This window comes from Olea europaea, chromosome 12 (assembly GCF_002742605.1).
Source record: "Olea europaea var. sylvestris chromosome 12, O_europaea_v1, whole genome shotgun sequence".
NCBI lineage: Eukaryota > Viridiplantae > Streptophyta > Magnoliopsida > Lamiales > Oleaceae > Olea > Olea europaea.
This window is the reverse complement of record NC_036248.1, coordinates 26,590,524-26,605,353: the sequence shown is the minus strand read 5'-3', so window position 1 is coordinate 26,605,353 and position 14,830 is coordinate 26,590,524. Positions and strand designations below refer to the sequence as shown.

Sequence of the window (14,830 nt, the reverse complement as noted above, 5' to 3'; positions counted from 1 at the left end):
TCGATTATACCCTTAATGAAAAATGAAGCAAATATTTTTTTTTTAATTTTCAATTTGCCATGAATTTTAAGTAATTTCCATGAAAAGCTACATTAATGCTAGCTAATATCTAATGAATTTATATGCTTTCATTAACCATTAGGCCCTTGTTGGATTCCTTTTACTTTACTTTAATTTATTTCTCATACTTATTTTCAATCATATATTTACAATAAAATATTTTACGCATAAACTAAAAATTTTTCCTTACTTTTTATGAACACATTCTTAAAAAAATACTATTCAAAATTATGTTTTTTAATTTTTAAGGCCATCAAACAAGGGCTAGGTATTGACCAATGATTTTGAAAAAATAAAAATAAAAAAGATGAGATAGAAAAGTCATTAACACAAAAAATAACTATCTTCTTTCAATTAATAAGAAAATCATATAATTTCATTTCAAAAAATTTAATCTCATTCAAATTTGAGAGTTAATTAGGCTCCCCACAATACTCAATAGAACTGTAATTTTTCTTTGAAATCTTTTTTTTTTATAAGTTATGTTTTATAATTGTTGTTTTTGACATTTCATGACGTTCTGATATTTTAAAAGTTGTTATTTATATTTGGACTCTGTTTATATCGACACTTGCCACTTTATTTGTCTAGAACGAGATTTCGTTCCAAACATGAGAGTTTTCTACATTTTCATAAATTTCTTGACATTTTAAGTATAATTCTTGATATTTCATAAATATTTTATTTACCCACTTATAGGAAGAAGTGAACATTTAATGTATGATTGGAATGGTACTTTTTAAAATAAGCAGCACAGGTTATGCGTCAAGTTATTATTGGCCAATATAATTTTTAATTATATGAATAATTTTGTCCTCATTGTGGAATTTAAAATTGCCAATGAGGCATTTTTGTCTAAATTATAGTAAAATAGATATGAACAAATTTTGAACGTTTTTAAAGATGACCATATAAAAGTATACATTTTTTGCAATTTCCTCATTTGGATATTCATGTTCATTGGTGGAAATTTGGTTACATGGAGTACAAAGTAGAACTACAATGTTTGATATATAATGATTTCGACAACTTTGTTAACAAGATGCCACGTGGCATGTTGTCATTGAATAGTTTAAAAAATAATTCATCTTTACAATAAACACTTCTTTGTCACAACCAACATTGTTGACAATGTTGTCCGAAAAAATTGTAAAAATAGATTAATTCAAAGCATAAAGTGATGGCAATAGAGCTAGTTGTACAAACATGGTTGATACCCATGTTTTGACACCATTGAAATAAAAAGCAGTTTTTAACAAATTTAAAATGGATCGATGTGATGGTGCCAAGTGTGTAATAGTCAACCAATGTTGTCAATAAAGATTGCACGTGTAGCATATTTCAAGTGACGGCACTGTCTAGTGCCCAAATAAAGGAGTTTAGAGGAATGTCCAAGGGACTCTGTGAGATTCTTCGGCTCAAGAGGCTATTAATCAAGATTGATCTTGCACCAAATACTAAAATGAATATGTATTATAATAATAAAGTTGCAATTCAAATTTCTCATAATTCAGTCCAATGTGACCATACAAAGCACGTTGAGGTGGATAGACACTTTATTAAACAAAACTTTGAAGAAAAGATCGTCAGATTTTAAAATAGTCAGGACACTAGCTTGTGAATATGCTTATGTAGGCTGTTTCAAGTAAAAGCTTCCACAGCTCACTAGACCTGTTGGACATTAGAGATATGTATGCACCAACTTCAGGACGAACGTTGGCATGAACCATATTTTCGTAATTAGAATGATTATAAGAATATTTAGTTACCATATTTTTTGTAAATCACTTAAATTCTGATCAGTCTAATCTTAGGTTAAAGATCGAAATATTTCCTAACTAGTTCACAGCTTTCGTGTATATATGGTGTATTCCTAGTATAATTAAATATACAGAAAATATTCTAAAACTGTTAATTAGCAAGTTTTAATAAAACTTGAGGCTCATTTCAGTGTGTTTAGGGCTCGTTTGGCCTGTCTTTTATTTTTGCTTCCTCTATAAGAGTTTTTGAAGAAAATTATTTTAATTTTTGTTTGGGAATAAATTTTAGCAGAGCTTCCTGTTTAGGAAGTGCATTTAGTGGAGGTCACATTGAACCAATTTCCTCTAAAAACTCTTTTAATTGGAAAAAAACACTTTCATAAAATTAGTTAAATGAGCTCAAAAGCTCCTTTTAGCTTTTCAAAAGTTATGCCAAATGAACCCTCAGTCTATAGTATAAGAAAGGGTAAATATGAAGGAGGAATTCTTGTGTTGGACATATCATTTGAATTGTGAGTTTGTTTTCCATCAGTGAGTAATGACTTGAATTGTGGAAGGTATGTAAGATGCACTTATCAACCTTACTTCGAAATTTACGATTCTGGATTAAATTTTATGCTTTGTTGTCCTAGGAGATGGAATTCAGTGAAAGCCCTTAACTTGATCTTGGAATTTGCTAAGTGATAGAGATGATATTGGCTTATTGTTGATGTAAGTTTCTCATGTCTGTAACTCAAAGCCAACCCTACCCGATCGCGGCACGACCCAGTCCATGTAAAAAATAGCAGTTAAATCTTAAAATCATGTTTTGCAATTTCATTCATGGTCAGAGGGCTTTATGTATCTTTACAATGGTCTCGAGAAGATAGATTTCCAACATTTACTTTTAGGAGTCACAGTATCTTCATTGAGATTTTTAAGGACCGTCAACTTTGCCACAAGAATTGATTCTCAAAATTGTTCAAAACAATCTTAAACTTGAAATTTTGTTTAACCAACTGGGGATAGAAATTGGAGTATAATGAACACAAGCTGAATCTTAATGCATTCGTAAAACGGATAAATGATCAAGAGTTATTGCCAAATGCTTCCAAATTTCAGTTTCTTTTATCTTGAGGCAGTTTTGTTCAATACAGAGATGCAACTAAAACAATAACTTGAAGCAAGACCCAAATGAGTTGAGCTATAAAACTGAAGACATTCTTGCAAATCGCCAATAAACGATCTAAGAAGCCTAAATTCGATGTAACATTATAGTGTCATTTGCTGTTCAGTTGCCCATTTACTTGTTCTTTCGTCTCGATGACCTGCTTTGATCTGTATTGGTACCGATGCGCTGCGTACAAGAATGCTAAAAAATTCATCACACTCAACACTGTAAGAAGCCAGTAGAAATAGTCAAATCTTCCTGTGTTTATATTTTGAGAAAGCCAGGATTTTTCCCTTTCCTCTGAGTTCCCTGTTATAGACTTGACTATGCTGTTCAGTATGGTGGCTGCAAAACAACCTAATCCACCAGCAACAGCAGCATAAGCTGATCCAATGCTTCTCATGGCATCTGGTGCCTCTTCGTAGAGGAATTCGAGTAACCCCACTATGCAAAATACTTCAGCAATCCCTATCAGGCAATACTGGATTAACAACCAGTATGCACTAAGGTTGGGCATGGAAGTCAAAAAACTGGCTTCATATCCTTGTTCTATAGCATAATGTCTTCTATACCTCTCAAAAACTCCAGCCCATGCCACGGATAGGATTGAAACTGCCAAACCGATGCCTACCCTCTGAAGCTGAGACGCTCCGTGAGGATGACCTGTGATGCGCCTGGATAGTGGGACGAACACGGAATAATACAGACAGAGAAGCAGGAATATGCTGAGTCCTGGAAAAACTGGCATACACGTGACAGGGAGTTTTAAAATACCCATATGAGTGTTTAATGTATATGCCTGCTGTACTGATAGAGTTAGAAACTCTGTCAAGATGAGATTGAGCAAAATAGTGCAGGCTGGAATTGGAACAAGTTTTAGAAGAATTTTGACTTCTTCAACTTGTGTCACAGTGCAAAGCCTCCAAGGACTTGGATCTGCACCATCTTCCTTCAGTTGCAGAGCAGCTTTGTCCAAGCATCTACAGGTTCAAAAGTCCCGTATAAGATATGTTAGTTATTGGGAATCGACAAACCAGCAAAAACTATAGGAATATCGGAAATCCTAGTTACCTGAAATCATCGGAGTGGACAATCTTGTTGCTACCTTTTATGGCAGATCGTTTGCCTGGGAGCTCATATAATCCTATGTACTCGCTACTCTCGAAAGCAACATTTCTCTTTCGAAAAGCAGCAACGAGGACTTGGGCGACACGGGTCAGAGGGCTGCCACCGGGCAATCTATGCCTATACAAAGGAGTCCCAAGAAAGAATAGCAAGTTCGACATGCCCATAGCAATGGCCAATGAACCGAAGGCAGATCCCCATCCGTGTTTTATTTGAATGTAGACTACTACAGTGAAGGCGACAATTGCTCCAACGGTGACGGAGAGATAGAAGAAGTTGAAAAACCTATCTAAGTGTGCCTTATAATCTCTACTTCTTTCATCAAACTGATCAGCTCCGAATGATGAGACACAGGGTCTAATACCAGCAGCTCCAAATCCAGTCACATAAAGAACTGTGTAAAGGTAAAGCATCTGCCACGGTTTTGCAGGTTCACAATTACCCAATAGAAGGGCGATTTGATCGCACTGGTCTTGATTTGGTACAAGGATGTTCATGGTTGCACACAAGGTTATTCCTGTTAGACCCTTCAAACAGATAAAATAACAAATACATAAGTCCTTCATTGGCTTATCCCATTTTACGATTTCATATAATGGATTTTCACAGGTGTTAAGAACTAATTACCACAAGATAGATTGAGGTAAAAATTGCTATAGTCCAATATCTACCAAGATATGCATCGGCAAGGAAACCACCAAGCACCGATGATGCTTGAGATATTCCTAAGAAATTATTAACTGCATTGGCTGAACTTGAAAAAGGTCGATGCATAACGTAGAACATGAATGCTACCATGTTAACAGAGAGCCCAAAATAGGCCATTCTCTCTGCCATTTCATTCCCTGGACAAACAAAAATGATTATCAAGAAGCTTTGGTATCACCAAAAGCTGAAAATAAGTGATTGTGCATCAAAAGGAAGAGAAAATGAGAATATACCAAAAATGAAGAATGCTGCAACCCAACCACCAGTCTTGGACAAGTTAGAAATAGGCTTTCCATGGATGTTAACAGGTGTAGCTCCTCCGGCGGCTCCCATGTAGCCACCTCCAAAAGCAGTCCGCCGGTCATCAGACTCAATGAAATAAATTCCCAGTTTTTTTCTTTTTTGAGACTCAGAATTGGGTTGAAAGCTTGGTGGAGTCCCCGGTACGAGTTCAGGAGACTTGATTTCTTTACTGGCAGAAGCGTCCATCTCTCAAATTGAAGAAACTCAAGTAGAAAAGCAAGTGTAGCTGGTGACTGTTGAACAAATTTCAGAGTTGTTCATAAGAATCTCCAAAAAGAATGAATAAAAAGAAGTGCCATTTTCCCAGCAGTTACAGGAAAAAGTGTCATCATCATCATCACTGTAATAACTAAAAACCATAAATGTTGACAATAAAGAGGGATCCAACTACCATGTAGATGGAAAAAGAAGGTGGGGAAATTTATAATAAATGCAGCAGCTGTATAGGAGAAGGTGGTTATGTTCACCTCAAATGCACCCAGCCGTCCAACCAATCTCCACTAGCTGTAGTTTAAGCCTGGCTGCTTAAATTCAACGGAAATAGATTGCACAGACGGTCTTAAAGGTGCTAAGAAGGCAGTACCTGATTGACTGTTTTAAATTTATTTTTTCCCCTAAAATCCAATGAAATGATGCCACGTGAAATCTCATAAAGTCATCTGCAATTTGTGTGTACACATAGCATTAGAAAAAATCCAATGAAATGATGCCACGTGAAATCTCATAAAGTCATCTGCAATTTGTGTGTACACATAGCATTGTTCTAAATTCAAATGGACCCAAGTGACACGTGTACCCTCTTTCTATCATAAAACAGTTCATTTTCTTTTCTTTTCAGGTCATATGCTAAACAGCTTTATTTCATTTTCATTCGCAGTTAATGAACTGATGAAACAACTAAATTATTTACATACTTAGGTCTAACTTTCTTTTTCAAATGACATCTCCGAATTCTTGTCACGTTGCATTCCTCGATTTTATTTTCGTTATTGTATTTGTAACAGTTTTGAAAGTTATCGAGTATAGGAAAAGAACCACTCAAATGACAATAATGTATGTGAAGACCATATATTGTACACATAGCATTGTTCTAAATTCAAATGGACCCAAGTGACACGTGTACCCTCTTTCTATCATAAAACAGTTCATTTTCTTTCTTTTCAGGTCATATGCTAAACAGCTTTATTTCATTTTCATTCGCAGTTAATGAACTGATGAAACAACTAAATTATTTACATACTTAGGTCTAACTTTCTTTTTCAAATGACATCTCCGAATTCTTGTCACGTTGCATTCCTCGATTTTATTTTCGTTATTGTATTTGTAACAGTTTTGAAAGTTATCGAGTATAGGAAAAGAACCACTCAAATGACAATAATGTATGTGAAGACCATATATTTTTACCAATCATTTTCTTTAATTTTAAAAATTGTTACATATGTAAACATAAATAAATAAATGAAAACGGTCCATGGCCACAATCCAACTAATAATTCAATTACAAAGATTTGGCAACTGAGAGGTTGGCTATCTTTTATGGACGATGTTGTGTGTACAGGCAGACTTCAGTATGAAGTCTGCTAGAACACACATATAGGGGGCGTGGACAATAATGTATGTGAAGACCATATATTTTTACCAATCATTTTCTTTAATTTTAAAAATTGTTACATATGTAAACATAAATAAATAAATGAAAACGGTCCATGGCCACAATCCAACTAATAATTCAATTACAAAGATTTGGCAACTGAGAGGTTGGCTATCTTTTATGGATGATGTTGTGTGTACAGGCAGACTTCAGTATGAAGTCTGCTAGAACACACATATAGGGGGCGTGGGTGAGGGTTTTTTTGGCAATTTTTTATTCACAGTGGGTTCCACACATGAGAGTAATCTGGCCAAATTCTGTGGAAAAATTTCTGTACAAATGGCTTAATACATCTTTTATTATACCGAAATTGAAGGCAGTGATTTTATTATGATGCCCTTTTTATCATAGTTGGCAGTTGGCACTAACTAAATGTGTATTCCCAAAATTTCCCGCAATTTTCTTTTGTGGAAAGTTGTACACATTTTTGGTTCCAACTAATAAGTTTTAAATTTAATATAGACCCAAATCTTACACTATGGCGAGTTTTTAAGCTTGTATTTATGTTGAATTGTGTGTTTTGTTGTTTTAACTTTTAGGTTAACTTCAAGTTTAGTGATAAAAAAATGAGAAGAGTTTGGAGAAGATATATTAATGACTTGAATGAGGGAACGATCGTAAAGAGTCGAGGCCAAAGTGAAAACGAAAACGAGCATGGAACAAGGAAGGGGAAATAGTTGTAGCAAAAGTGTACTGGTTAAGAGTTATTATTTCCAGTTTATGGAATATTGTGAATTGTGTTGAGATCTAGATGCACGATAATCTTTAGCACGTGCAATAGGAATCACAAATTTACATAGGAGATAAAGATATACTCTTATGCTATGTGTGATCATTGAATGAATTTCTTGTTTAGTTCACGCGCTTGTATACGTTGTAATTTACATAGATATTGTAAATTATCATATTTAAGTAGGTTTGATCTTATTCAATATAAACTATTAAAAACCTTGGAGGAATTCATTTAAGTTTGTTATGACTTATGCCATGTTCTAGAATGTTCCAATTCCAGATAGATATCAGGGGCAGTTTGGGCAATAAGGGGAGAAATAGTAGTATAAATGTAATAGAAGACGGAGCAAAATGGGATGCAAAAATCGAGTAGTTGGTTGAGCCAATTAGAAGAGCTCCAAGCCTCTTGAATACCTTAGAATTGTCATTCAATTTCTGTTGTTTGATTCTTCATTTCATAAACAGTTGTTTTATAATTTGCAATTCAATACATATATCCATTTCATCAAATCCACTTTTTCAGTTTCCTATACATTCCAGTTACTACATCTAATACCTAATCAGTCTATTGATCAGCAACTCTGCAGGGAATATCAAAGAAATAGCACAGCATCAACAGATAGATCATAGAAGGTAATGTAACAGCAACCAATCATTCTCTGTTGACAAACCGATTCCAGCAAATTATTTGGAGAAGCAACCACATTCAGCAAAATAGCAGCTATCTTAGACAGGTTCTTATCAGTAACACTTGAAAAGTTGTCAAAACATATAGGCTAGGTTAAATAAATAAAAAAATGGTGAAATCGAGAATCCTAGCACTTTGGGTCATCTAATTAATTCAAGGTGATATTGTTGAATACGAGTTTATTGATCTTGTTAACACTTAGTTTAGTCCTTAAAAAAATCAATAAATTATCCTTAAGAAAAATCAATAAATTGAGTTGTTAGTTTGCTCAAGTAAAAGTTAGGATTAATTTAGGTACTTTCAAAATAGTGATCAGGGACGGACCCAGACAGTTTGAACTGTAGGGTCAAAAATGAAATTTTTTCGAACAGCGTATCATTAACGAAAATAAGACCATATGCTACTACAATAGGATTTGAGTTTGGGCTTTTTGGGCATTGGACTAGGGAAATTAATTGGGTTGTCTTACTACTTTGACATAAAATTACGTTTTAAGCAAGGAAAAAAAAGAAGAAGAAAATTCAAAAAAATGTGAGGTCATTTGACCCCACATGACCCCATGTGGGTCCACCAGTGATAGTGATTGTCAATTTACACAAGTGAAAATCGTTTTCCATTTGAATTTGAACTTCAATCAACTATATTAATTTGATTATCCAACTTAAATCAATGTCATCACATATAGCAACAATGCTTTCATAGCATAAACCAACTTAATTGGTTCCATAATTGATGTCAAATTCAATTAATGAAAAAGATTAGGCATCTTGATTCACAAGAATTGCAACTTCTCCAAACATGAACAACTTATTATATTTGTGACATTTCACAAGATAGCATTATTTCATGTCAAATCATAGGGTACCTATTCACTTGAATCAATCATAGGTTGAAAATTGGTGTTCTTGAAAGACACAACCCTACGAAAGGACATGCATATCTATGAAGAGACATATACATTGGAATATAATCATATCAAAAATCATTATCTTTCATATGAAAAGACACACATTTTCATCTTAATTGATCTTAGAATATTTCATAATATTCTATAAAATTTTCCACCAAATCCAAGTAATTAATTGGCTTAATTCTCATTACTAAATAAATTTGCACAAAATCACACTTTGACATACTCTTACACAAATATATTTTTGCATAAATCATTTCACTTAATTTCAATGAATTATTGAGACTATCATCATTAATCAAAGTTAATATAATTTCAACAAGATATGAAAATTTAACCAACTAATTTAGCATGTCATATTTCATATTCCAATAAAAGGAATAGTCACGAAGGTTCATATACTTTCACAATTAGTTGGCATTTATATAATAATATTGCAAAACCAACCATTTTCTTTTACGAGTCTATACTCCTTTATACAATCTCAATTATGGCCATTCCATGGTGTATTGTATTGAAAAAGACTTCGGAGATGCTAAATCAAAAAAACTAAGTGACCAAATACCGAATTCACATACACTTGTTAATGGATATAAAAGTGAAAAGACACCATTTAAATTACAAACACCGCTTAAGGGATTCAAAACACAAGAATCAATATGTACCATTGCAAATTAACCGATAAAGAAACGGAATTTTGTGAACATGAATCTTATTTACTGAAATTAAATCTCATATGTAATCTTTAATTCAATACGAACAATACATAATTCATCCAATAACAAAACCCTTACTAAATATATTCAATTTTTCATTATAAGATGTTTGAACTTAATCAAACTAATTGATTGTGAAAACTAAACAAACTTTAATGAGAATGTAAAACTGATTTCGTTATTATGAATTGACATGATCAATATCAACAAATATGCCTTTAGTAATTTCCAATAGCAAATTCATTAGAAAATGAATTTAAGCCAGAAATATTTGACATGGATTTTCTAGGCCCAATTTCACACTTGATGTGAAATCACACGTACATACACGTACCATTTTATATAATATGTAATTTTTTGTTATGAATATGAAAGCAAATTTTGTATGTTACCATGCCACATATTCAAGTCATGTGAATTATTTAATAGAATATAAAATGCAAAAAAACAAAAATTTCATCTTAAGATTGTTGGGGATATTATATGTCCTCAAACGTACCTTTTAAATGCACAAAATCGAACATAGTTTCGACTTACCAAATGAGATTTGAGAAGGCGAAATGATAATTACGGAGGTCGAATACGTGACGATGGATTCAATTCTTTCCATTCTTCAAATAAAAGTCATTACATTATTTAATTCAAACCTCACATGAAATCAAAGCATGTTAATCAATTTATGTAATCAAATACTAAGTTAGAAAGAAATCAAAAAGAAGAAAAAAAGAGATGCAAGCGATTTGATTGGTCGAGCAAGTGTTTGACACTTTGTCCTTAAGATAAATTTGACCCCCATCAGTTTTAACAATTTGACAATTATCTCTCAAGATACAACGACCACGTCAAGTCATTGCACTCCAAATGGCTTAGACCAATGAATTCGAGTGGAATTCTCTCTTTAACAAACTATGAATTTTATGCAAAGAAAACCACTTTTGATAAAATGTTTTATGCAACATAAACTGAAAAGAATGATATGGAATGACAAATAAAGGTCCAAGGAATCCTATATATGGAATGTGAAGAAGTGTGGTTGGAAAGAGACACCCCACACCTAGCATTTTTCATGAAAGATTGCAGCTCAATGTATCGCTCGCCAATCACTGGATCGCCTTTCTAGTGACAAAAGTAGAAACCTTATTGCTCGTCTGGCGCTAGCCTACCACTCGAGCGGCGCCCACATATACTGAATTTCGATTTTTCCTTCAAATTTTGGATCATAATTTCTCATTCATTAGGAATTGGTCTTAAGATTCCAAATATACGATGACGATCTACTCGACGAATAAAATAAGTTAGTCTATTTACTTTCATAATTTAACTATCGAATTAAGTTCGAACAGTTGGTTAAGTTTAACTGAAAGTCACTTTCCAAGGTTTATACTTAACCAAAATTCAATTCCTAAAATCAAATTCGAACATATTTAGTGTTCAATTTTATTCTTTATTTTTTCAATTTTAATATGTGAATGATTAATAAATAATTGGATTATTTTCTTGATTCTTAAGGTATCTTGAAAGTTCGGAGGCATTTTTATTTTGTTAAAAAATTAGAACATCAAGAAACTCAACCCCGAGTTCCTATGAAGCTTGCACTTAATTCAACACACGGAAGTTAAATGCAAGAAGTAAAGATAAAATCTAATCTCCTCAAACATCTCTTTGTCGAGGTATGTAATTCAATATACTTCTTCTTTATACAGGTTTTTTTTTTAGTAAATTTTAAAAGTTGATGAAATATGTGATTAAAAAATTGTGAGTTTAATAAAATTTATGGTTAAAATTAATTGTTGATTTTAATTTTAAATCCTTATCAAGCAGAAACTCAGTATTTATAACCCTCTTCGGGCTTCATCAAAATTAGAATTTGAGAAAAAATATGTTTTGATGTATGGTCAGAAAAGGAAGAAAAATTTTAAATTTACGTATAATATTATTTTATTATAAAATGTGTATTTTTTTATTTTTTTAATAAAGAATTAATTCAAGAATTGAGATTATACGGATATAGTATATGATCCCAGGCCAGTTGCCAGCACATTCATAATTCTCTCACTTCATATTCACTAATCCCTATATTTATCTTTGTTGAAATTCAAAAACCAGCGTCTATAAATCTCAATTAGGCCAACTGCCCACTGTTTAACGACCAAAATATTCATTAATAAAGTGGTTTTTACCCCCGACCCACATGCTATGCCATGCTTGACTGGCTCCGCTGGATGCCACTCTAAAACAAGAGTAATGTTACTCTCTCTCTCTCTCTCTCTCTCTCTATATATATATATATATATATATATGAGATGGAGTGAGTATTTAATTTTATTGGAATTATAACTTTAGTTTACGTGATGTTAATGTGGCATTAAACCCATATTTGATGGTCATTATTTAACAAATTTTTTTTATTTAAAATAGTAAAATTTTGGAGAATGTGTGATCAAAAGTAGAAATTTTTTTTGAATTTATGTGCATAATATTTAATTTTGTGAATGTATTGTTGAAAATAAGTATGTACAATAAAAGATTTTAAAATGATGATCAAACATGGGCTAAATGATAAGTACGACCCCCGTTTGGCCTCCATTATTTTAAATTATAATTTTCTCTCTCTTATTTTCAATTACGTAATTTTTCATAAAATAATATTATACGTAAATCAAAAACTTTTCTTTCGTTTTCAACCACACATTTTTAAAACAAAAATTCCAAAAATTATAAATTGAAATAATGGAGCCAAAAGGGGCACAACTAAATAAATCATTTAATTTCAATTAATATCATATGGCTAATTATATTACCAATACAAATTTTAATTATTACACCACATTATAATTACACCACAATTAAAGTGTATTTTTAGTAAATACACCACAATAAATTTACAATTAAACTCCTAATTCAATAAAAATAAAAAATTGAAAAAGAACATAATATAATATTATGGTGTACTTATCACCAATATTAATCCTCATTTTCTCAACATTTCCCCCTATTTATTTCCTAGCAATTGAAACCAGAATATCGGTGAAAAACACCATGTCATAATAAATTGAATGTTTGTCACGAATAATTAATATGCCCGAAAGGATCCTTTAAAATCGTCTGTAATTTGTTTGTGTTGCCATTTTTATTCGAAATATGAATGTTTAATGTATTCGCAATTTCATTTTTTTTTAATTTTGGAAGCATATTTTGGAAACACTTTTAGGTGGAAATTAAGAAATTTTATTGACAACAACTTTATAATTTCATGAATAAAAATATTCTAATAATTTATCAGACACAATTAAAACCCAACTTGAGCAAGTATTTATGACATATTTTTGATAAACTGGACATATTTCAGAATTGAATTAATAGATATAAATTTAATATTTGATTTATTCATATTTGGTCGGTAATAAAGTATTGTATATAATCGTATATATTGAAGTCGTCATCATTTTCCTAATATTTAGGACAAATAAGAGTTTGTTTGGTGGGGATTTTGATAATTAATTTTTTGACCGTTAGAGATAAAGTGGGTCCTATCTGTGAGAGAAGAATTCAAAAATGACGGCTAGAATAGTAAAATAACGGTCAAAAAATTAATTTTAACTGTATTAAAATTTGTACCAGACAAGCACTTGGATAAGTTATAAAAAAATTTTTTATTGTGATCCAGTAAAAAAAATACAATATAACAAAAAAAACTTCTTGTTGATTAAGAATAACTTTCGAAAATTCATATACCTCATAGACAAAAATTCACTAAAATTGACGCATTTACATATACACAAATTCATTTGCAGTTTATCTATATACATGCAATTCGTGGTAATGAGTGGTGTAGCCTGTGTATGTCCCACGTGATGAATGCACACAATTCATGAAATTATGTTGAGTGTATATACGTGTAAATTCATAAACCCATTTAAAAATTTAAAATCATAATCTTACTTATTTGTTTTAAATCATAACAAGTATGTTTAACTCAACAAAAAAATCAGATTCTAAAATTTCAAACTTGAAAAATAAATTGAAAAAATAAATTCATTTATCGAGAGGGAAAAGATTACTTGTCACCGTGGAAGAAGGCAAAGCCGTCGGAAAAACTATGAGCAATAAGATGTTGAGGAAAAAGAAAGAAAGAAATTAGGATTTATATTTGTGGTGTAAGAATAATATATTTAATTAAAAAATATATTAAAATTCTAATTATGTAATTTTATTTAAGGATATTTTAGCAAATAAGAAAATTGTGGAAATTCTAATTACGTAATTTTATATAAGAATATCTTAATAAATAAGAAAATTGTGGTGCACTTAATAAAATTTATAGTGATAATATAATTATTCATATCATATTAGTGGGTTAAATAGTATTATTCTTAAAACAAACAGAGCTTTTTTAAACGAGGAATTACCTCTTAAGAGCCTAAATAGAAGGAAGGATTACAAGATTAGACCAAGAAATAAAAATATTTGAAGAATAGTCTTTTGACAATTGTCTTTCCAAAAATACCCCTTATTGAGAAATTGCAACCAAAGCCACTATAATGTATAAAAACCTTCAATTAGGTCTTCAAAGAAGTATAGATAAAAAATCTTTAATAAATTTAAACCCAAATATTACACAAAATTTTATTGATCTAAAAAATGCAATAGAAAGTGAATTAAACTATTTAGAAGAAGATCTAAAATGATTCTTTACAGAATATTTAGATCCAAAAGTAAAAAATAAAAATGTTTCTATAGATAATAATACAATCAAAACAGAAAATGATATATATAAACTAATTCTTAATTTGAGAAGAAGAATTAAAGAGCTAAATATAATTATTGAAGAAAAAGTATTAATAAAAAATAGTGAATTTTATAAATTTTATTGTGATATTTTAAATACTTATGAAGATTTTAATGGGCTTAAAAATATTAAACCCTCCGCTACACACTTCGAAAAAATGGTATCAGAGCTATGTTACGAACAAAAAATAATGATGAATATAGTAGGTGAAGAAAATATAATTGAAAATTTTTTGAAA

At 31.3% G+C, this 14,830-nt stretch overlaps 1 protein-coding gene across 1 annotated transcript; it reads right to left on the bottom strand.

The window, feature by feature from the left end:
- Positions 1-2,845: 2,845 nt before the first annotated feature.
- On the bottom strand, positions 2,846-5,479 carry LOC111406213 (protein NRT1/ PTR FAMILY 6.1). Its single transcript, XM_023035497.1, has 4 exons — positions 5,037-5,479; positions 4,723-4,940; positions 4,042-4,622; positions 2,846-3,950 (listed from the first exon to the last, which is right to left on the bottom strand). Exons 1-4 carry the CDS (start codon positions 5,290-5,292, stop codon positions 3,080-3,082), a joined length of 1,926 nt encoding a protein of 641 aa, XP_022891265.1. The 5' UTR covers positions 5,293-5,479; the 3' UTR covers positions 2,846-3,079.
- Between the last annotated feature and the right edge of the window lie 9,351 nt (positions 5,480-14,830).